The sequence below is a fragment of the Condylura cristata genome, unplaced genomic scaffold, assembly GCF_000260355.1.
Source record: "Condylura cristata isolate star-nosed mole 26May11 unplaced genomic scaffold, ConCri1.0 scaffold00006, whole genome shotgun sequence".
NCBI classification, from domain to species: Eukaryota; Metazoa; Chordata; class Mammalia; order Eulipotyphla; family Talpidae; genus Condylura; species Condylura cristata.
This window is the reverse complement of record NW_004567107.1, coordinates 64,041,188-64,064,980: the sequence shown is the minus strand read 5'-3', so window position 1 is coordinate 64,064,980 and position 23,793 is coordinate 64,041,188. Positions and strand designations below refer to the sequence as shown.

Genomic DNA, 23,793 nt, shown 5'->3' with positions numbered 1-23,793 from the left:
TAAATAAAATCTTTAAAAAAAAAAACTAAAATTATTTACTATTAACTATGAAAGGAAAGAATTATCATACACTCAGTGAAATAAAAGACAAAAAAGAATTACTACATTTACTTCTGTACATTTTTTATTTTTCTGAGAAATGCCAAATATATTGCCTTTTATCTCATAACTATAAAAATGCTATGTAAAAGCTATAAAAATGTGATATTTGAGCAATGAATGAATTTATCTCCTTGCTTAGAGACCAGTCATAAGTTAGATATAAATTATGTTTATTAAATCCAGATTTTACAGATATATTTTGCCACTGCCATTTTCAAGTTTAATCAAACTTGAAAATTCCATGTACCCATAACCATCTTCCACGTTTAACATCTTAAAATCAAATTACATTTTTCAGAGCACTAAAAGTTCATCATGCTGCACAGATTTGTTATTTTCTCACCTCCTAACTTTTAGAGACTTGTTCTAACTGATAAATTTAACACTGTAGCCCAATTTCTTTGGCCGAACACTTCCATGCTGAGGGGAGGTGAAGTGAGGTAGGTGAGGTGAGGTTAGATTGTGATGGTACGCAAAACAGAATTGAACCTGGGATAAAGTGACCCACAGCAAATTGGCTCAAGTCTTCTTTTCTGATCTGTCCATATATTTTTTTTTCGTTGAGTAATTATTTAGAGTAGACCCAACGGTAACAGAAAATAGGGCTTCATCTCTCCTTCATTGTGTATGAACTGTCTTTATTATGCTGTAATATGTCCTGTTTCCTATATTAGAGAATTCTACACCCTCCCTAATGCTGGTGTCCCAAGACCCATACATCATGGCCCTAACTCATTATGTAGCCTTCAGTTTCACTTTTCTACCTACCAAGACCCTATATTTGAAAGGAAATTAAATCTTTCCTGTTCCCTTTGCTCATATTTTCCTGGCCCTGGAATACCTCCATTGCTACTTGTCCAATTTTTGCATTCTCAGTACAATCTTTTTATAATGTCTTTCCCAATCAGAGGAAATACATTTTTCCTTTGAATTCTACATATTTATACACACACATGTGTATATGTATGTATGCATATGTGTGTATACATATATACTTAATATATATATACTTTAAAGATTTATTTATTTATACATACAGAACTGGGATACAGGCCAAAGGTGCAGGGGCAGTGAGAGGATTCACCAGAGACAGAGTTGGGAGCAGAACAGGCAGATCGATGAAGTACACTGCTGAGGGGAGCAGCAGGCAGGTCAGGAGAGGTCTACTGCACCATGTGAGGCAGCGAGGATTGAACTCATGTTGAAGTGGCTTTAGCTTCTTAGTGTTGTGCTTTAACCTACTGTGTCACCAGGAGGGGCCTGAATTCTACATATATTTTATATCTCAAGTTTAAAGTTATTCTATATTATAGTTATTTGTATGCATCCAGGTTAACATTTTTAGGTAGAGAGTGGGATAATGGCAGAACAATAGCAGTGTCTTTGGGTCCTTTGAAGTACGTAATGCAACATACATGTCACCAGCTGAACAATAAATGTTTGAGGAATTAAAAGTTAAGATACAGAACAAAGGCTTTCCTTTCACATTCCCTCAAAATTTCAAATGTGGTAGCTCTAACTGGGTTGTGAGGATAATTCCTCCTGATCCTAAGGAGGATTGACTTACTCTTGTAGTCATCAATGTAGCTCACTTAAGAGAGAACAAAAATTACATGATTAGTTTTTATATAAGAACATATCTAAAACAAAAAGTTAAGTTAAAATAAAAGAACAGGGCTCTCCCTAGTGGCGCAAGGGTTAGGACGCAGTACTGCAAGCTGGCCACAGCCACTTCAGTGTGAGTTCCATCGGCCCCTGGCGGTGACTACATGGCACGGCAGACCTCTCCTGTCTCCCCCGCTGCTCCTCTCAGCAGTGTACTTCGTTGATTTGCCTGTTCTGCTCTCCACTCTTGTCTTTGGTGAATCCTCTCACCACCCCTGCATCTCTGGCCTGTACTCCAGTTATGTGTGCATAAGTAAATCTTTAAAAATAAATAAATGAGTATAGCTATGTAAATCCATAAAAGGAACTCCTCTCATTGAACAGTGTTTGTTTTTTTATCTTTGTCATGATCAATTATTAGTTCAAAATATATTTGTAACCTATGTGTTAACTAGAGTAGTAGTGAAGAAAATGTCTCTATAAAAATCAAATTTCTTTTTCAGCATGTTTTTTATTTTGATGAAGTCTTTGGTGAGGCGTGCACCAATCGGGATGTATACATGAAGACTACTCACCCACTCATTCAGCATATTTTCAATGGGTACGAGAGTAATTGTTTGCTTCTCTTGCTTTTTATTTTCATTTTTCATAATGTTTGTTTCTAAGTATCACTTAGAAGTATCACTTAAGTATCACTTAAGGTTTCAGGTTTTTTTAAGTAAATATAAATTTGGGTTTTGATCTGAAAATGTAAATCTGTGCCATGTCTACTTCAACAGGACTTTCTAAATATCCAGAAATTTTCAGCAGAATTTCCATTATATTGATAATTTTGATTATCTGTGCTTAGTGGAAAAATATAAGCTATCAACAACATAATTTCATCAAATTCTTCAGAATAAAAATGTTTAAGTGATTGTAGTTAGTTTGAACTTTTGACAATAGGAGTTATGTATTCTGATTGTATAGTTCAGTTAATTTTTTCTCTGGAGTGAGAAATATCAGTGACTGTTATCTGCTTTCCATAGATGTGTTTTTTAAATTTTGAATAACATAGTCATATTTAGTAACCAATAAATGCAGCAGAAAAGGCACTAGGACTTCTGCTGTATGTTTAAAATCTAGGCATGAAGGGGCCTATATTTCCAAACAGCCTAGAACAGTCCCTGATTCCAGAGTGTTTTGATATATAAACATTTTTAGAATAATGTCTTTTTACTTTTTAAAAATTGAAATGTAATTTACATATACTCAGGCACACAAATCTTAAGTATTTAGGTTTAAGGGTTCTGAAAGTTGTATATTCCCTACCAAATATCCAGAAAAGATATCCTAGAAAGTTTTTTGGGCTCCTATATTAGCTAATCCCCAACTCTACCCTCAGGTCTCACATAACCACTGACCTGCTTTTTGTCACTTAAAATAGTTTTGCCTATTCTCCAATGTCATAGAAATAGAATTATTTCAGTATATATTTTATGCCTGATTTCTTTTACTTAGCATGAGTTTCTAGATTAGTACATGTTGCGTGTATCTAGTTTTTATTCGTGAACATTGGTTAATTCATTCTCCTTCAGTGGACATTTGAGCTTATTTCCAGTTTTGGGCTATTATGAGTAAAGTTTTATAAATCTTCTTATGAAAATCTTTTTGTGGACGTATTTTCATTTATCTTGGTAAAAATCTAGAAATGGAGTTATTGAGTCATAAGATAGGTGGATAGTTTTGTATGAAGTGTCAGTTTTCCATGTGTCATTTTATTACTACTCCTAGTAGCAATATTTAAGAATTATTTTAGCCACTGTAATAGGTTTGAAATTTTATCACACTGTAGTTTTTATTTGAATTTCACTAAGGCCTAGGTAAGCATCTTCTTGTGCTTATTATTCATTGTATTTGTCAGATACCTTCATTTTTCCATTTTCTTTGGTTGTCTTTTTATTGTCTTATAAAAGTAGCTGAAAAAATTTTTTTGGAACAGGCTAAAAATGTGAAATCGTTTTTAGGTTTAATTTGTTGGGGCTTTTAAAAAAAGATTTATTTATGCATGTCAGAATTGGCATATAGGCGAGAGGATTCAGCAGAGACAAAGTGGGGAGCAGAACAGGTAGATATATGAAACACACTGCTGAGGGGAGCAGCAGGCAAGACAGGAGAGGTCTGCTGTGCCATATGTAGGTTAACTCCCTGGCCAGAGATTCAACTGATGCCACAGTGGCTGGTGATAACATGATAGGGCTGTGACTTAACTCCTGCACCACCAGGGAGGCCAGGTTCAATTTCTTATGCTCTGGGAGTGTTTTTTGAGAGAGTAAATTTCTAGAATCTTGGTTGGTACAACATTACCAACAAAAATGAAGACTTGCATACTAAGTGCATGCATTCTATAAAGTATGTAAGGAGATTTTCCATGCCCCCCCCCTTTTTTTTTAAGTTTATCGCTAAACTAGTAGATACTCTTTATGTCTTTAATTTTATGCTGCTCAGTTTCTCTGGTATGTTCACATTACCTCCTATATTCCTTTTCCTAATTGTGCCTCTGCCAATATATTCAAGTGCCTACATTACTGGGTGCCAGTGTTCAAAAGACATGGCGTGGGCCCTCCGTGGTGTCAAACCTGGTTAAAGTGTAGCACTATGAAGCTAGCCTCAGCCGCCTCAGTTCAAGTTAGATCCCCGGCTGGGGAGGTGACTCACATGGCGCAGCAGACCTCTCTTGCCTCTCCTGCTGCTCCGCTCAGCAGTCTACATTGTCATTCTGCCTGTTCTGCTCCCCACTCTGTCTCTGGTGGATGTTCTCACCACCCCTGCATCTCTGGCCTGTACCCCAGTTCTGTATGCATAAATAAGTACATCTTTAAGAAAAAAAAAAAAGACAAGAGGTGACTGGGCTTTGCTCCAAGCAGTTCATATCTGGTTAGCTTCCCTTCTTGATTCTCAAGCATCTATAGTTTCTTTGTTCTTTTCACTCTTTCTTTGGCTCTGACTTCAAGTTCCTTCCTGAGTTGATCTCTGCCCATCTCCAGCCTTTCCCTACTCCTGTGTCTATTACTGTGACTTCTCTTGCTGCAAGCAGTTGCTTCCATCATTAACCTATGTGATCCCTGTTTGAACGTCTGCAATAGCTGCTATTACCTAAATCATGTTCACTTTCTACTTAGGACTGCTTAATAGGACCCCACCATACTTAGGTAATCTTGACCAACAACTCTTAAAAATGACTGATCAGCAAGTTGGTCTCCCAGCTCTCTTCTACACCTTTTTTTTCACATCCATACTGATGTGTGCACACATGTACTCATATGTAGAACAGTAATACTTAGAAGTGTAGGCTGTCAGGATTAGAAGGAAATTTAGCAATCAAATCCATTAGTTTATTTATGAAAATGTTAACCGAGGCCTTGAGAAAAGTCTATTTGTGAGCCTTCCTGTAATATATTTTTCTTCAAATATTTTGCTTTCATTGATTTCATTTCTGTCTAAACTTCCTTAAATAGTCATGAATAGTTACACTATCCTATGTATTATTTACTGTATTCAATTCTCTAGTACTTTTTTCCACTAAATTTACCTTTAAGGGTAAGGACAAAATCTTCTCTAGGTTCTAAAGCACCTATGTTCAAAAGCCCCTTACACAGGGCTTTTGTTTCCATATTTCCACACCATAATCTGATAATCTGTTGCAGTTCTGTAAAAGAAAAAAAAAATGCACACATTGCTTTGAGAATGTTTTTCCCTCTTCCTCTGTTTTTATAATGGAAAGCCCTTCTTTCCTTAAGTGGTGGTATGTTTATAGCTGAGTTTTGGCAAGGATTCTCTTTATACCTGACTTTTATAATTAAAGACTTATGTGAGATTAACATTTCTCTCAATAAATGATACAATGATTCTTCCCCCAGAGGCAATGCCACTTGCTTTGCTTATGGACAAACAGGTGCTGGAAAGACCTATACCATGATCGGAACTCATCAGAACCCAGGACTATATGCTCTGGCTGCCAAAGATATCTTCAGGCAACTAGAAGTGTCCCAACCAAGAAGGCACCTCTTCGTGTGGATCAGCTTCTATGAAATCTACTGTGGACAGCTTTACGACCTACTAAATAGAAGAAAAAGGTAATGGTTGTGAGTGGGAAACTGTAAAACTATCATTGTTGTAAGTCAGAGCCCAAATCATGGGATTTACTGAGAGGCTTTGGTACACAAATGTCCTTTTGTGAAATGAAACTCTTTTAAATCAGATGTGTATTTTTTTAAACTGTCAATTCAGCTAGATTAGCCTTCAACTAGTATTTTTTAAGTGTTCAATATCCTAATGTTTATTTTTGATGACAGAAAACCAGCATTGTACTAAGATCCATTTCTATTTCTTTTGAGCTGTTAATATAATAAGTACTACAAATAATGCTTCCCATTTTCTCTTGGTTTTTCCTTTCAATAACTTAGGGTAGAGATCAGTAAAAAGAAAAGAAAATTACTTTTCTTTACATTAGACTTCTAACTCTAAGAAGGCTTAAATATTACCTTTGCATTATAATATAGTAATTTAGAAATTATTCAGAAATTTTAAATTCTGACTTAAAATTTTTATTTTATTTTTCTTGCATAAAGTTTTGTTTAGTTAAAACAGGTGTTTTTTTGTTTTTGTTTTTGCATAGAAGAACTGGTGTATATAGGCCAGAGGTGCAGGGGAATTTGGGTGTACAGTGAGAGGATTCCCCAGAGACAGAGTGAAGAACAGAGCAGGTAGATTTATGAAATACACTGCTAAGGGGGCAGTGGGCAAGATAGGAGAGGTCTACTGGGCCATGTGGGTCAGCTCCCTAACCAGGGGTTGAACTCAGGTCATAGTAATGATAGCCTAAGACTTAACCCCTAGGCTACCAGGGAGGTCCTGAAACATGAGTTTAACTAAGAAAGAGAAACCAATTTAGTGAAAGTATCAACTAACTGGGGAACAGGGAGGAAAATGATAAGGAAAAGAGGTAGGATGAAGGATTGTCATAATAGAATTAACCAGATGTGTGACATGTTCCCAGCAGCCATACCAGTAGAGAGGAGTGAGTTGAGGCTAACCATGATGATGAAGCTTGGGGGAACTAAATCAATGAAAGAGACTTAATTGCCCACAAAGGTATTCAAATCCCGAGGACATGTAAGTTCTACCTGCTCTAGATAAGTACTGGAATGGGGGAGATGGAGGACTAGCAGCTATACTTCAGTAGGGAGCGCATCATAGAGCCTGCCCCCCTAGAGAGGGAGACCAGGGTGCTCAGTGGTATAACTAGCAAGGCCACCAAGTAGGCTAGGCAGCCAGCCATCCTGTAGACTATCCCATCAAAAAGAGGGCTTTCAGTGATGGCATAATTCAGAGAACGTATAGGGATTTGAGGTTCAGTCCTAACCACTACCCAGTAGAAGGGTTGCTTTGGGGAAGAGTTGGCCTTTCTTTTTTCATCTTCTCTGTATTAGTTTTGAAGCCTTGAATTAGCTCAACCACAGACCTCTTCCAGGCTTCAATACCTTTATTAGCAGCACTTTCTAGTATGAATAACCACTTCCTTTAAGGATCATTTAGCATGAGAGTAAAAGCCATTTGTGTGTGTGGAGTTTGTATCAAAGCACAGATATCCAGAAGTTTGTCATTTCGGTTTATTAATAAATTGCACAGATTATCCTCCAGGTTTGTGTTCTTTAATTGCAGCTAAGGAAATGAGGATATACACTAACTCCTCAGTTAAAAGCTTCTTACGGGCTCACTAGGGAAGTGTGCTTATTCTGCAGGTGTCTTGACTGGTTTCTTTTCTTTTGTTTATTTATTATGTTTGTTTTACACCTAGGATTAATTGACTATATCTCCCTGTCTTCTACCTTTTGGGTACTTCTGAAATGTCCTCATGCAATAATGGCACCTTTTCTTGTTTTTTTTAAGAACTGTTATAATTTATCTTGTTGTTTTTTTTTTTTAAAGATTTATTTATTTGTGCATACAGAACTGGGGTACAGGCCAGAGGCTCAGGGACTGCGAGAGGCTTCACCAGAGAGAGTGGGGAGCAGAACAGGCAGATTGACGAAGTACACTGCTGAGGGGAGCAGCGGGTGGGTCAGGAGAGGTCTGCCGCGCCATGTGGTCACCTCTGGGGCAGGCGGGAATCGAACTCATGCGGAAGTGGTCTTGGCTTCTTAGTGCTGTGCTTTGCTATGCAACCAGGGAGGGCCAATTTATCTTGTTTTTTAAATAAAATATATTTTTTATAATAGTGGGGCTTTGACAAAGGTAGAAGTTTATATTCTATGCCTACTAAAATGTAGACACAAAAGTTTAAGGATCTGCAGATTAACTTTTACTAAAGGATAAATTCTTTTCATACCTTGCATGGAGAGTGACAGAAACAGCCTGCTTACTTATAGGACTTAAAATGTTTCTTAGGTGAGATGAGCTTAGGTTATAGGGCCTGGAAAACATGCTTTGGAGTGACATGAGAACTCTGCAAGTCAGGTCCTTTTTCCAGAAGTTTGACTGTTCTAATGGAGTTGTCTTCTGAAAGGTATGGGCATTGACTGTGAGGCTGTTTTCCTCCAACTGTTCTTATAAAATTTTGAAAACTTGCGGTTAAAGCATAGACTGAGAAATATTTTTTGAAAACATTTCTTTTTGCTTACGAGGTGGAATTTCACTCAAATTTAATCAGTCTTAAAAGAAAAAAATCATCTTAGAATCTTTGATAGATTTAATGCCCTGTCATGGGTTTGGTTTAAAGATGATACATGTTCATTCCTTAACACAAGGCTAAGGCATTCAGCTGCAGTACCAGCTCTTCCTTCCTCCCGCAGAAGATGTGTCAGGACTCCTTTGTTACCAGTAAAATAAAACTCCACTTACACTAGCTTAAACCTTTAGGGAAGTCATGGCTCATGTAACTAGAAAGCTTTGAGAACAGTGAGGCCTGAGGATCTGTTTACCCGAGCAACTCAGTTATATTGTAAGGATTCAGTTTGTTTGCACCTGTCTGTTCATGCCAAAACTGGCTCTTGTGCATGCAAAATAACTACCAATAGTCCCACACGCTTTCACTTCCAGAAAGAGAAGGCACCTCACCCCAGGCACCTAACTGTTGGAGACTAGGATCTTAGTTTAGACCAGCAGAGATCCCACCTCTACTCCTAAACCAATCACTGTAGCTAGGAATACACGCACTGACTGGCAAAGGTCTGTTACAGGCTTGTTCTTTTAAATGTAGCCGAAGATGATTTCTTTACAGTAATCAAAGTACTGCCTCCACACCCCCAGCCTGGAACTGGGAGTAGGCGGTGTGGGAATGGGTGAGGAAAGTGTATCTCATCCCACACAAACAACAAAACTGCTCTTTAAAGGGGGGGAGTGGGCAAATGGTGTGGCAAGAATGAAGTCCATCACAGCCACTCGGCCATACCAACCATGTTGTTGTATCTACAGGCTCTTCGCAAGAGAAGATAGCAAGCATGTGGTACAGATAGTGGGACTACGAGAGCTCCAGGTGGAGAGTGTGGAACTCCTCTTAGAGGTAACTTTCTTTTTTATGACCCCCCTATTGTCTAAGTGCAGGGAAAGAACTCATTTTGCTATCTAGTGTGAAGGACTCAGACTTAGGCAAAGGTTAATGATGGACGCACCACTTCAACGTTGATAAAATGTGAATCCTCCTCTGTAAGGACCCCTGGTTTCTCCTCAGAATTGTCTCAATGTCATGGTCGTTGCAGGTAGGGTATGTGGGAGAACCTGCTGCATAATTGGACACTCCTGGGCCAGTTTTAAAGGCTGCTAATATATATATATATATATATATATTTAAAGGTTTATTTATAATTTATGCTCACAGAACTGGGGCACAGTCCAGAGGTTTGATGGGTGAGAGGATTCACCAGAGACAGAGTGGGGAGCAGAACAGGCAGATTGACAAAGTACACTGCTGAGGGTAGCAGCGGGTGGGTCAGAAGAGGTCTGCTGCGCCATGTGGGTCAGCTCCCTGTCTAGGGACCAAACTTGTGCTGCAGTGGCTTCGGACAGCTGCATAATGCAGTGCCTTAACCTGTTGTGCCACCAGGGAGGGCCCTGCTAATGTATATTTTTATGGCAGTGGGCTCTGGGAAAACTACTAGAGAGAAATATTTTAAATAAAAATTTGATTTGGCTGTATTTTTCTACGGGTTCCAAATTCACAATGTGGGCCTCCCTGGTGGCACAAGGGGTTAAGTCTCAGCACTATGAAGCTATTATCAGCCACTGCAGCATAAATTCATTCCCCGGCCAGAGAGCTGACCCACATGGCGCAGCAGACCTCTCCTGTCTCACCGCTGCTCCCTTTAGCATTGCACTTCAGTAGATCTGCCTGTTCTGCTCCCTAATTTGTCTCTGGTGAATCCTCTCACCCACCCCACCCCCCATCATACCTCTGGCCTACACCATGGCTCATGAATAAATAAATCTTAAAAAAAAAAAAAAAAATTAAGCTCCTGAAGTTGCTACAAGGACTTCCAGAAGATCCCTCAGGAGCAGTAGGGGATTAGGGATGTGGTACCTAAGCCCTCTGGACCATAAAGCTATTAAGTCCTCATGGCAGAGAAGATTAGAAAATGAAAATCATTTTTAAAGATGATGAGAAAGTGTTTCATTAAAATATATTTAAAATTTTATATCTATATTTTTAATTTTATAAATTTTATATCTTCAGTAATTTTTAAAATAAAATAGTTCAACATCATCATTATTTCCAGAACATTTTCATTACCCCAGATGGAACCCTGCACCATCAACATTTGCTCCCTATTTCCCAGTGTCTGGCAACACAAATTTCTATTGCTATGGATTTGCCAGTTCTGGTCCATAACATTTAAATGGAATCATATAAAATGCCATGTTTTTATTCTGGCTTCTTAACATAATATTTGTAAAGTTCCTTTATGTTGCAGCATGTAAAATTCTTTTTTATAGCTGAATAATATTCTGTCATGTGGATATGCCATTTTTTTTTCCTTTGGATATGCCATCTTTTTTATTCATTCTTCAGTTCATAGAAATTCAAGTCATTTCCACTTTTTAGCTATTATGAATACTGCTGCTGTGAACATTTGGGGTCAGGTTTTTTTGTGACATGCTTTCAGCTTTCTTGAGCATATACCTGGGAATTGTTGGATCTTACTTCTTTGAGGAACTGCCAAGCTCTTTTCCAAAGTAACTGCATTATTTTATATTCCTAACAATAAAGTGTGAAGTTTGTAATTATTTTAAAAGTTCTCCAGGTAGATTCTTACATACAACCATTAGAGTCATTCTTCTGGTTTATCCAGCAAACCTGACTGGAGTCAAAGGGAGCAGAGTAGGGCAATGACACTATTCCCTGAGACCATGATCATGCTTACCTGTCCAGATCCCCCTCTACTGTGGAGTCCTAAGGAAATACCAATATTTCTTACACACCTATTCCTTGTGGGCCCCACCTCTCCCAGCTTTTCCTTCTTTGGCTGGGAATTTCAGGACAGTTGGTCCTCATGATGTCTCTGTCCTAGTTATTAAACCAACTGACTGGGGAAGGCGCAAACACTATAAGGACGTCCCTTTCCCTTGGCTGTAACTGTATTAATGGGCAGTCATTGTCAAGTCATCCCTTTTCCCTGGAGAGCTTATAGCACCATTTACCCTAAGGAATGTCACCTAAGATAAGCAATAAGGAGTTTCTTGCTAGTCAGTGGTACTGACATTGATACCCACAGTCTGTAATTCATGATGTTACACAAGAAGGAAGCCCACTGAGATCAAGGTAGAGCGTTAATATAAATTATGGATATCTGACATAGTTACCCTCAAACACTTATTGACTTGAAACAAAAGCTCTTGCTAACTCAGGTGTCACACTTTCACTCTCAGGTGTCACCTCTTGTGTTTGCTCAAGTGTCACACTTGGGTATCATCTTTGAGTGTCATGCTCACAGATCACCCTCCCTCACCCAAGCATGGTCACTTCTTGTCTGCCTGAATGAACAATTTGGCAGCTTAGTTTTTTCAACAGTATGTCTTTCCTGCAGATACCAATGCAGATACCAATGCAGATACCAGGACTTCCTGGTCTTTACAGAGAACTTACAGTCTCACCACATTACCCAGGTCAAGTATTTGTTTGTCGGGCGATTAATTGATTTTTTTTTCAGTTTTAGAGATTGGCAGTTTTTTAAATTATTCTTACAGTGGTCTCATATTTATAATATCCTTTCTCAAATTTCTAATATATCTCTTACATGTTTTATTATTGCCTTGGCAATGAATTGATAGCAAAGCCTGAATAGCACGAGTTTCCCCTAGGTGAACCTTAGTTGTATGTGGGTGACAGAGTTTTTGTACATAATGACTAGACTTCTGAAGTGCTCACAGTCCTCCTTTCATATTTGTGCATGTAGTTTGGTAATTACAGTTTTATAACTAGACGGAGCTGGGTCCCAGTGTTGTGTATCCTTGAAATGTGCCCTTTATCTTTCTGAGCCTTAAGCATGTGATTCTCAGAGACTCTAAAGGTGATATAAGTTCTCAGTAAATACTAAATTTTTAAAAAATACCACGGAGTAACATCTCTGTGTAAATTTGAAAATTTATTTCTTTTCACAAATATAAAAGAATGACAATAGATGATTAGGTTGGGTGATAGAGAAGGAAATGAAGTAACATACCAAAAATGCTCAGTCTGATGCCAGCTCAATTTGTTACATTTATTATTACTAATAAGTCCCTGAGTTTTTTCCAGTGTTACATAATTCAACATTCGTATCTACTTTATGTTGTGGCAGATCTTCATTTCACTACTCAGCATGTTTTGTCTAAGGGACCTAGATTTTAAAACTTGCCCAACAGACTTTTGTTACAGGAAGAATTTAAGAAGAACTGGTAGGAGGAAAAGTGGGTGATTTTTTAAGATGATTACATTAACTTTGCTCTGTTCCTAGACTTGCTTTTCCCCAAATAAATTTTTGTTGTTCTAATTTCCTCCCTTCCTCCCACCCATCTTGCCCCCCATCTAGCCTTCCTTTGTTTTAAATTTGTACTGGGGAACCCAATAAATCTCATGTTGACCATAAAGCTGTCTTTCCCTGAAATTCTGGTTCTTTCACATTTGTGAAAAAATAGTGTAAATTTTGGGTATTTACATAAAGCTGTTACTCCAGTATCTTTTAAAAATTAATATTTATTGACAACTTATACCAATTACAGTACTAGTTATTTACATTATTATTTTTTTTTTTTTAGTCTTTATAAATGACCTATGAGGTTACCATTTTAGAGAGGCCCTGAATTTTGCAAAGTGATTTGCAAAATGTCACACGGCCATACGTCAGAGCTGGTATGTGAACCCAGACAGTCTAACATCAGATTTCACTCTCTTAATCCCTACATTTGTGCTATGTGTCTTTTCCAAAGATGTATCAGATCTTCACAGACGGCCTCATTTTACTCAGCACTTAGCTGGTCTATTCCCTATTTGTGAAAGGCATGGTGATTGCAGGTTGTTACTGAAATTGAAGAAACTGGACCAAGGACTTTATGCCTCCCTAAAAGGGATTTAGTCAGGAAAGGGTACCTTGGCATGTTAGGTTTTCTCAGAGGTGCTCACGGGTACATAGTACAACATTGTGTAGCAAAAATCCAAGTGCAAAACTAATAGACTCCAAAACACCAACCTCTCTTGATATCCCTCTCTATCCCCTCCCTCCCAGGACTGAACTACTGGGTTGTCAGAAGCCATGATGTATTTTTTCTGTTTTTCAAGCAAAAATGCATCATGACTTTCCAACATCCCAGTATCAAGCCATCCGTCAGGTTTCTGTCAGCATCCACAATATGTGAGTTGTAGCCTTTAGGCCTCTCTGAGGCCATCACTCCCATGTAGCAGGGGCACCTGGCTTCTGTCCCTGTCTGACCGTATTCTACTGGGTTGACTTTGCATAAGTCATTTAACTTTTCCCTTATTACTGATTCTCAGTATCAGTACAAGTTAATACATATTGCTTACAAAAGTGTAGTGATTGAAAAGACCTTCCCTGTTTCTTCATAGTGCTTGTAAAAGAGAGGAAAAAAAAAAAAACAGAAAAAGAGTTGTAACAAATATAAAACTGTAGGAGAAGATGTACCAGAATCTTGTTAATTCTAGGATTATGGAAGATAACATTTCCTGTTTTCCAAATCTCCATAGTAAGCAAGTCTAGTGAAAAAAAGTTTGATATAAAATTACAAGAAAAGCAAAGATAATCTATCACATCACTGCATTACCTTTGATGTATGCGTGATATCAGAGGAAAAGAGAAGCAGGATGAGAAAGTACTTTAATTTAGTTCAGTGGCAGCTATAGCCTAAGTGACCTAAGAAGTATCAAAACTTGGTTTGTAGTGTTTGTTGACCTTTTGTTTGGCACTAGCCACACAAAAGTATAGAGATTACTGCTCTTTAGATCTGATTACAACAATACGTACCCTGGCAGCTGATATTCCAGCTTTGTGAATGAACAGGCTCTTCTCCCTACTAGAGCATTAATCAAATAGTCTCTTTCAAATTTTTAGCAAGTTATTTTACAAAATGAATGCATTTAAAATATTCTTGGAGAGTAGAATTGCAGAAAGGTAGTCAAAAGGTACAAATCTCCAGTTATAAATAAGTACTAGGGATGTAATGTATAGCATGATAATTATAATTGTATATTTCCTACATTGTATGTAGATAAGTTGTTAAGAGAAAAGCCTAAAAGTTTTTACAAGGAATTGTTATTTTTTCCTCCTTTTTTATTATATCTATATGAGATGTTTTACATACTGCATTAATTATTCCATAAAATGTTAGTCACACCATCAATCTGTGCATCTTACACTTATTCAATAATCTGTCAATTATGTCTCCATAAAATTGAAGGGAAATGCTGCTGAGGATAAAGAAATGAAAAAAGTAAATAAGATTCTAAAATACATTTCTAAGTATCTTTTAATAATCTTTTGAAACACCTGTTGCCTAGTGCATGGAGAACTTATTAAATGTTTCAAAAGCACTTGTCCCTGAATGTTGATATTTTGTGGGTCTTTTTTTTTTTTTAAGATTTATTTATTTATGCATACAAGACCTGTAGTGTAAGTAAGCCAGAGGGGCGTGGTCAAGGAGTGAGAGGATTCACCAGAGAGAGTGGGGAGCAGAACAGGAAGACCGACTGAAATACACTGCTGAGCAGCAGAAGGGACAGGAGAGGTCTGCTGTGCCAGCTCCCTGGCTGGCTGCAAACTTGTGCTGCAGTGGCTGGTAATAGCTTGATAGCACTGTGTCTTTAACCCCTGCAGCACCACGGAGACCCCTACTTTGTGGTCTTTTGTTAAAACTCTACTCTTAGAGTCAACTTTTGGACTCTTAGTTTGGAAACAATAGCTGTATTCAGTATGTTATAAACTAAGATTCTGAGATATTGAGAAAAAAATGAGATCAGATTTCCTAACCCTTAGTTCTCTGCAAAATAAATAAATGTGTCATAAATGTTTCACAGTGTAGTGGGGACTATATGAGGCTTGGAGTCAAACATACTTGGATATATACCTCTGGTTCTGCCACCTAACAGCTGTTTGTGAGCAAATCAGCCTCTGAGTTTATTCAGCTGTAAAGCTGAGCACAATAATTATATGCATCTTATATTAGGCTGTTTTTCGATTCTATCAAATTATATTGTTAAAGTTCTTCCTCTTCAATTCTTAATAATCAACACTTCTCCCCATAACCCCAAATCAGGGCATATCCATATATGGCTGTTTTCAAGTGACTAGAGGTCAACCTGGAGACATTATCTCCTCTCCCCCATTCTCCTGTGACTAGGGGGACCCAAATTGTCTTTACTCCCATTTAGAGGAGCATTGGTCTCAAGGGAAATCATGGGCTGATGGCAATTGTGATGACTTACACTTCCGTGTTCCTGTCCCTCAGGCCGGGCCTCACTTCTGACCATCCTGGTAGAACAGAGATGTGATCAGTCACTCCATGATGCATGCTTCTCTCCTTTGTTTCAGTTGCTAAGATAGATGGGTATTGTGGGAGCTTGCTTTGGAGTCAAGTTATACACTGAGGAGTTTAGTCATGCTAAATCCATCGAAGATATTAAAAGAGTACATGAGATCAAAAAATAAATTAGCTTTTGAGTGATTGAATGTTCTCCCCCAAGATTAGTATTCCACAGCATTTGCATTGCTGTTGTGTACTTAGTCCATATGATTTAGTGCTTAGGCAGCTAAACACATGGAGGGGGGAGATACGCAGTGTACAAAGTTATATAGCTGGTCTCTACTTCGTTAGACAACTCTTAGGAGCCACAGGGCTTTTTTTTCTCTTTGGGGAAGTGACCTTACGGATTTTACTTTCAGGCGATCCTGAAAGGCAGCAAGGAGCGCAGCACCGGGGCCACCGGAGTTAACGCAGACTCCTCTCGCTCCCATGCTATCATCCAAATTCAGATCAAAGATTCAGCCAAAAGGACGTTTGGCAGGTGAGCTGGAAATAAGCAGGGAATTGCTTTGTATGCCTTTCTCTTATGTGACTTTGAAATATGTGTTATCAACAACAGGACACCCTGCTACCATGGAGTTCTTTATTTCAGGGATGGAGTAGAGTTGTTAGCCCTGAAATAAATCATTGTACTAAAGTGCCTTCAGCTGATTAACCATGAAGTAATGACCTATTGTTGGTCAAACCTAAGTTATTAAAAGGGACATTGATTACTTCTAACGTGAAACACAGTGTCAGCAGAGGAATAGCAGAGAATGCATCTCAGAAAGCATACTTGCAAAAAAAGAAAGAAAAAAGAAAATTAATCCATCCTTCTTGAAAGAAACCATAAGACAATTGGGTACATTCATTGCTTCTCTGGTGCTATCTTAGCAAACTATGCCACACTGATGGATGAGCCTCTCTCACCTCTGAGTAATGAGTCTTTTTTTTTTCCCCCTTTTGTTTCTTTCTCTTTTTTTGCTGCTGGAAAGCAGCCCACAAAAGTTTCTATTTAATTATCTAAGTGGTCACCTAAGTGATTTGCATTGTGGCCATTTACCCTTATGGGAAGAATGTTTTATTAATTTCAGTCATACTTTCTCATAAGTGATTAAAACCAACAGGATGTCCAAGTGAACAGTGCCAGCAACAGCTGACAAATCAGAATATCGCAGTACTTTTGGAAAACTGACAGTAACGTCTTTTCTTTCCTGTGGATGGGCCAGTGTTAATTTCTTCTTTGCAGTTGCAAAATGCTGACTGATACAGCAATAAGCCAAACTCCCAAAGAAATCAACCCTGTGTCTTTTCTAGGATCTCTTTTATTGACTTGGCTGGCAGTGAAAGAGCAGCAGATGCCAGAGACTCAGATAAACAGACAAAGATGGAAGGTGCAGAAATAAACCAGAGTCTTCTGGCTGTAAGTTTCTTGAATGCTTTAATCTGAAAATCCTTTTGCTAGAACTTGTTCATCTTTCCATGCAGTCAGAGTGGATGAGGGAGGGTGGAGTCATTTTAGCAAGGATAGGCTCTTATGAGGAAGCAGGACTGAGGGTAGGACCTGAGGCTGCCCAGTCAGATTCTCTGCAGTTTTAGGCAGCAGTTTCCTTCTTTTCCTGCCTTTTCTTCCTCTGATCAATCCAGTTAGAAGCAGAGAAGTATTTCTGCAGTTGCTGAATGGTTAACTTAGGTAACCTTTCTCCCTCCCAGGTTTTTATATTGTACTGAGTTTTCAAATACACAAAAATAAAATAGCATAATAAACTCCCATATACTTGTCACCCATCTTCAGTAGTTTAGTAGTTATGTATAGAAAGTTAAGGACTCCTGTTTTTTTTTTTTTTATAACCATTATACTATTGCTTCCAAAGAAACAATTATTTAATGTTTCCTGTTATCGAGTATATTGTAATTTCTCCAGTTGTCCCATTGGATCCTTTTTATAGTTGGTTTCTTCAAATCAAGATGCAGATAAGGTCTTTGAACTATTCTTAGTTGTTTTATTATATTTTTTCTTATTCCAGATCAGTTCTCTGACTTGTTCTGTTAAATTTTCCATGTTCTGCATTAGGCTGACTACATCTCTGTGTTGGTATATTACATGTCTCTCTATCCTCCCTTCTGTAAAGTGATTAAGGTCTGTATCTGTGCTACTTAATATGGTGGCCACTAAGCCACATGTGACTATTGAGTGCTTGAAATATGGCTAGACTGAATTAAAATACAGCCTGGATTTTGAAAACTATTACCAGAAAAAGCATCTAAAATTCTGGGCTTTTTCATGTTTATTACATCTGAAATATTGTTGAATGTTAATTAAAATACAGAATTAAGATTAATTTCACCTGTTTTCTTATTTTAATGTGACTATTAGAAATTTTAAATTGCATATGTGCTTTGCATTTGTGGCTCACATTTCTATTGGGACAGAATGATCTAGAGGCTTAGAGTTAAGGTTTTTTACGGGGGGAGGCAAGGATAATTCACAGGTAGTTCTTAATATAGAAACACATCAAGAGGAGATACAGAATGTCTGGTTGTTCTTTTTATGATTTTAAGATTAAAAATGAAAGATTCGAGTGTTTTCAACACAGTTTCTCCATGTTTTCTGTCAGCCTTTTCACCTAATGGTTCAAGCAGCTGTTGATGAGCATTGCTTATATCTGTTTTTAAAGGGATTTAAGAATGATGAGTTTCTAATATCTTTCTGTAATATCCTTTGAAGTTCTGAAAATAAAAGAACTTTCCCTCAACTATCTGAATATCCTGAAGAAAGAGTGGAGACAAAATGCTCGAGTCTTTGTCTCTGCTCACTGTTTCTGGGATGAGTAGATATTCCAATAACCTAAACATAATCATGAGTTCATTGTTTATTTTTATATTTTATAAACTCATGTCACTATTGATCTTTTTGTTACTTGAATAGCAACTTTGGCCAAAGGGAAGCCTTTTCATGTGTTTACCTGCGTTTTTCTGAGCCAGCCCTGCGGTTCCTTGACAGCTTCCTTGCTTTCTGTTATGACAAGAAGCAAGATAGAGAGACATGTAATATACCAACACAGAGATGCAGTCAGCCTAATGCAGAACACGGGAAATTGAACAGAACAAGTAACCCCAAGTCAGAGAACTGATCTGGAATAAGAAAAAATATAATAAAACAACTAAGAACAGTTCAAAGGTCTTATCTGCATCTTGATTTGAAGAAACCAAGTTTAAACTTGCTTTCTGTTATGACATTTCCTTCCCCAGTCCTTGAATCAGCCTTTTCTTCAACAAATAATGGTTTTAGAGAAGAATGTTATTTAGAAACATTAGTCTGGATGCTAGGATTCTTAACTACTACCACGTTAGTTCTCAAGTCTAGGTCTTTTCAGTGGACAGAACCAGGAAATATTTTTTTTTAAGAGCAAAATATATCATTCAGTCCAACAAACTCAAAATTAAGGTTATAGAGACCTTTTGCTTATTCATTTTTTAAATTTATATATCTCTCCATTTTTGTTATACTAGAATTCTTAGTTCCTACCAACATTAATATAAGTTTTTTGTCCTACTTCAGTTATATGTATTTTAAGCCAGTGCTAATGTTACTTATATTTACTGAATTCAGTTTTAGATTTCTTCACAATTTCCTTTTTACCTTTACTAGTATCCCAATAGAAATACACAATACTGTGTGCAAAGTCAACACAATATTCTTCTCTGTGGCTTAAATTTACTATTTCATTTTTAGTGAATGTAAAAAATGTCAGAGGCCACAGAGACAGCTAGTTTCCATCCTTGTCATCTCAGATGCATTACCTCTCTCCTCAGCTAAACATACATATATTTATTTATTTATTTTTATCCCCACAAACTCTGATTTACACTTTGCTTTATCCACCTAACAGTACCCACTAGATTATTTACAATAGCTCAGTCTGTGGCTGGATATAGAGATCTTTCTTCCTCCCTTTTTCAGTTGTAAAAGTGCTGCCTTGTACTCTTTTCACATTATTTAAGTCTTTTTGATCGATCAGAACTGAAGTCACAAACTAGGTACTTATCTCCAGGTCTCATGAAGGATAAATTGGGAACATGCAACAGATAAATCCTTTTTTGTTTGCTTTTAATTTCAGTAGTTTTAGATTTACCAGAAATGTTATAGAAATACGCAACATTTCTTCACCTAACTTCTCTAATGTTAAGATCTTACATAGCTATAGTATAATTATCTAAATCAGGAAATTAACATTGATATAATAATCATTAACCAATCAGCTAATCACACTGAATAGCCCTACGATTGTTGTTTTTTAGATTTACGATCCTGTATAACATTTAATTCTCATGACTATAGTTTTCGTCATTTGTGACTTTAATACCTCTAAAGAATATTGGCTATTGATTTTGCAAAATGTTTCTAAATTTGGGTTTGTCTGATGGTTTCTCATGATTAGAATGAGATAATGAATTCTTAGCAAGAGCACCTTAGAAGTTGTGTCTTTCTCAGTGTATCAGGAGGTACATGATGTCACATGTCTTATTAAACTGTAAAGTTATATTTTGCCTTTATAGTAAGTGTCTTGTGGGAAGATATTTTGAAACTATGCACATATCCTGTTTATATCCATCACATGTTATTTGCCTGATTTTAGTATCCATTGATGATTCTTAATTGCAACAATTCTTAAAGTGCACCTAATGGAATTTTCTGTTCTTATCATTTTTTCCTACCTTTATTTGTTGGAATTCTGTTGTAAAAAAAGAACTGTCCTCTCTAGTTTATTTACAGTATTAAGTGGACAGTTCTTTGCTAGTTTAAAACCTATTCTTATAATTATTTTGTTGCTCAAATTATCCCCGATTTGGTCATTATGAACTCTTTCAAATTGGGTCCTCTGTTTTCTTGCTGCTATCATCCTTTGAGCATTTACTTGCCTTTTGGCACTAACAAGGTGTGTTACATGCTCATCTTGTAGTTTTCCTGTTTCATCTCTGTAATCAACTCCAAGGAGCCCCAAAACTAGAGTATTCTGAGCAACCTCTAGCTAGAAATCTGTGATTTCATACTTAAAACTATGGTCCAGGAGTTAACTATGAAACCTGGGAAGAAATACCTCTGAACTCATGAGCCCTTTGAGGCTTGACTTTGTCTCTCTTTCATGAGCCTCTAAAGGCCTGAGAACAGGCCTTCAAGAATAGATCAAAATCTTGTGCTTTAGGTGGTTATACAAAGGACCCCCCTGTTTCTTTCCTGGGCATTTCCTGTGGTTTTCCTTATTGTTCAGTAAAGTCTGTTTTCCATTCTGACTCTGCTAAAAGAGAGCCTTGGCGACTATAGGGGCAGGTAGGACTTGAGGGCAGCGTTTGGTTAAGGTTCATCCTTTCTGGAGAATTTTTCCAGTGCTGGAGTTTGAGGTTATTAAATTGATTTCTAATAAAACAGGAAGCTCTCTGTCTCTTTGTACATCTTGCCACCTCTTAGATAGACAGCGGTAGATACTGTCGCTAGCACCAAGAACAGCTGTATCAGGCTGTCAGGATGAAATGCCTGTTCTTAGTCAACTCCCAGTACTGAGTCTTCCAAGAAATTTTTTCCATCCTCTTCTTTCTCTTTTCATTTGTTACCTTTTAACCTAGATATACAACCAGGGAATGGAAGCTCTCTCCTCCCTCATCGTGTCCCTCCCATGCTCATTTTTTTTTTCTTTAAAGATTTATTTGTTTATTTATTTATTTATGCATGCATGCATGCACAAGCTGGGGTGTAGGCCAGAGGTACATGGGGTGAGAGGATTCACCAGAGACAGAGTGGGGAGCAGAACAGGCAGATTAACTAAAATACACTGCTGAAGAGAGCAGTGGGCGAGACAGGAGATCTGCTGCGCCATGTGGGTCACCTCCCTGGCCAGGGATGGAACTTGTGCTGCAGTGACTGGAGATAGTTTGAAAGCCCTGAGACTTTTAACTCCAGTGCCACCAAAGAGGCCCTTGATTTTCTTCTTGTTGACAAGAAACTACCAGCGATTTTGACTTCCTTTTGGAGGGTTGCCTAAGTATGGTTCATTTGAGAAAAATTTGATCTGTTACTCTCTGCATGTGATGTTTGATATCCTTTTTCTTTTCCTACTTTGCAGTTGAAGGAATGTATCCGAGCACTGGATCAGGAACACACCCACACTCCCTTCAGGCAAAGTAAATTAACTCAGGTAAAGTCAAACGTGAGCTGAGTTTGTTCTGTCTCACTCATTTGTTCCTTTCTTCATTCCTACATTCAGCAGAGCACTCACCCCCAGTGCAACATGAAGCTGGGGGTGGGGGTGGGGGTGGGGGTGGGAAGGTCATGTTCCTTGTAGGAGGAGCTCAAGGTCAGGTGGGGAGAAGGGCCTCTCTGGCAGACCCCTGTCCTGGGAGCTCTTCTGCTAATTCTAGCAATTTACTGTTTATTTCCAAGGTAAAGGAACCTTGTTGATTTAGCAGAGTCTCTGAGCCTTTGAAACTGGTACTTTTTTAGCTGTAGTATTTATGTAATACTTCAAGACAAAAATCACTGCAGTTAAAACAGAATGAGGTTAGTTTTCTATTTGTACTAAAAGAACAAGATCTATTATGACATGAAAAAGTAAGCTATAGAAATAGAAGCAATGTAGTAATGGGATTGCCTTTATGATGTAAAACACTTTTTTCTGTTATATATGTAGCCACACAGAGGGAGAAGTTTAGTAAGATTGCAAAAGAAAGGTACATTGACTAGATCATAAGACTAACAATTGGGGTAAAGTGGAACTTTAATAACTCACTTTTTTTTTTTTAAAGATTTATTTATGTATGCATTCAGAATGGGGTACAGGCCAGAGGTACAGGGGTTGTGAGAGACAGAGTAGGGAGCAGAACAGGCAGATGGACGAAGTACACTGCTGAGTGAGCAGCGGGCGTGTCAGGAGAGGTCTGCTTTGCCATGTGGGTCACCTCTAGTGTGGGGATCAAATTCATGCTGAAGTGGCTTTAGCTTCATAGTGCTGTGCTTTAACCCATTGCACCAACAGGGAGGGCCCAGCTCTGTTGTTTTTTAAGACATGTTCCCCATCCCCAGAAAAATGTGTTCCTGGTTAACTTTTTAAAATAATTCAAACAGTATATACAAGTCAAAGAAGATAGTAAATGGTCCTGGAAATCCCACCTTCCAGTGGTCACCACTGCTGCATTTTGGTGAACATCCTTCCAGTCATCATTCTGCCTGGGTGTCCTCATGTAGACTCACTTACAGAGCTATGGAATCATGTGTCTTTCATTCAAAGATAGGTTTTAGATCTTTCCATGGGCCTAAATACAGATAGACGTAATTATATTCAGTTTATAATTACTTCATTGATAATTGTTTATAGACTCCTTAATTTCCAAATAGTATCATAATAATGTTGTAATGACTATCCTACGAATAATTTATTTTTGTCTATCAAGCAAAGTTATCTCTTAGGATAAAGTCCTGGAAGTATGACTGCCGGGCCAGTAGGGTGTACATTTTTCTACATTCTGGTGTTGCCACACTTGTTACCTTCCCCAAAGGTTGTACCAGTTCATGGCACAGGGCCATGGCCCCTTAGCATTGCAAGAGAGAGCTCCTCTCCCTTGATCCCCACCAGGCGGTGTATCACTGTTTTTTCTTAAACACCAGGTGAAACATGTTAGATTTTTTAAATGGAGGTTTGGATTTCTTTGATTAATGGGAGAATGAGTACCTTTTTTGTGTGTTTATTGATTATTTGTATTTCTTTTACGAATTGCCTTTTTAATAGATAGTGGACTATGGCCCAGTGTCATTGTGCCTCTGTTACTTGACTTCATGGACCTGCCTTCTGTTTCGGACAGGTCCTGAAGGACTCCTTCATTGGTAATGCCAAAACCTGCATGATTGCCAACATCTCGCCAAGCCACATCGCCACTGAGCACACTCTGAATACCTTGCGTTATGCTGACCGGTGAGTTGCGTTCGGATGGCAGGTGTGTGCTGATTGTGCCTCTTTCACACTCCGACCTTGAGCTCCACACGTCTATTCTTGGAGCAGTGAGATCCTA

General features: G+C 38.0%; 1 protein-coding gene across 1 annotated transcript in view; it reads left to right on the top strand.

The window, feature by feature from the left end:
- The window catches only part of KIF24 (kinesin family member 24), a 38,414-nt gene that overhangs the window by 7,182 nt on the left and 7,439 nt on the right, over positions 1-23,793 (top strand). The window contains exons 3-9 of the mRNA XM_004678031.2: positions 2,211-2,308; positions 5,607-5,822; positions 9,163-9,250; positions 16,113-16,234; positions 17,050-17,155; positions 21,855-21,926; positions 23,587-23,696. Coding sequence (XP_004678088.1) covers positions 2,211-2,308; positions 5,607-5,822; positions 9,163-9,250; positions 16,113-16,234; positions 17,050-17,155; positions 21,855-21,926; positions 23,587-23,696 — 812 coding nt within the window. The remainder of the gene's footprint in view (positions 1-2,210; positions 2,309-5,606; positions 5,823-9,162; positions 9,251-16,112; positions 16,235-17,049; positions 17,156-21,854; positions 21,927-23,586; positions 23,697-23,793) is intronic.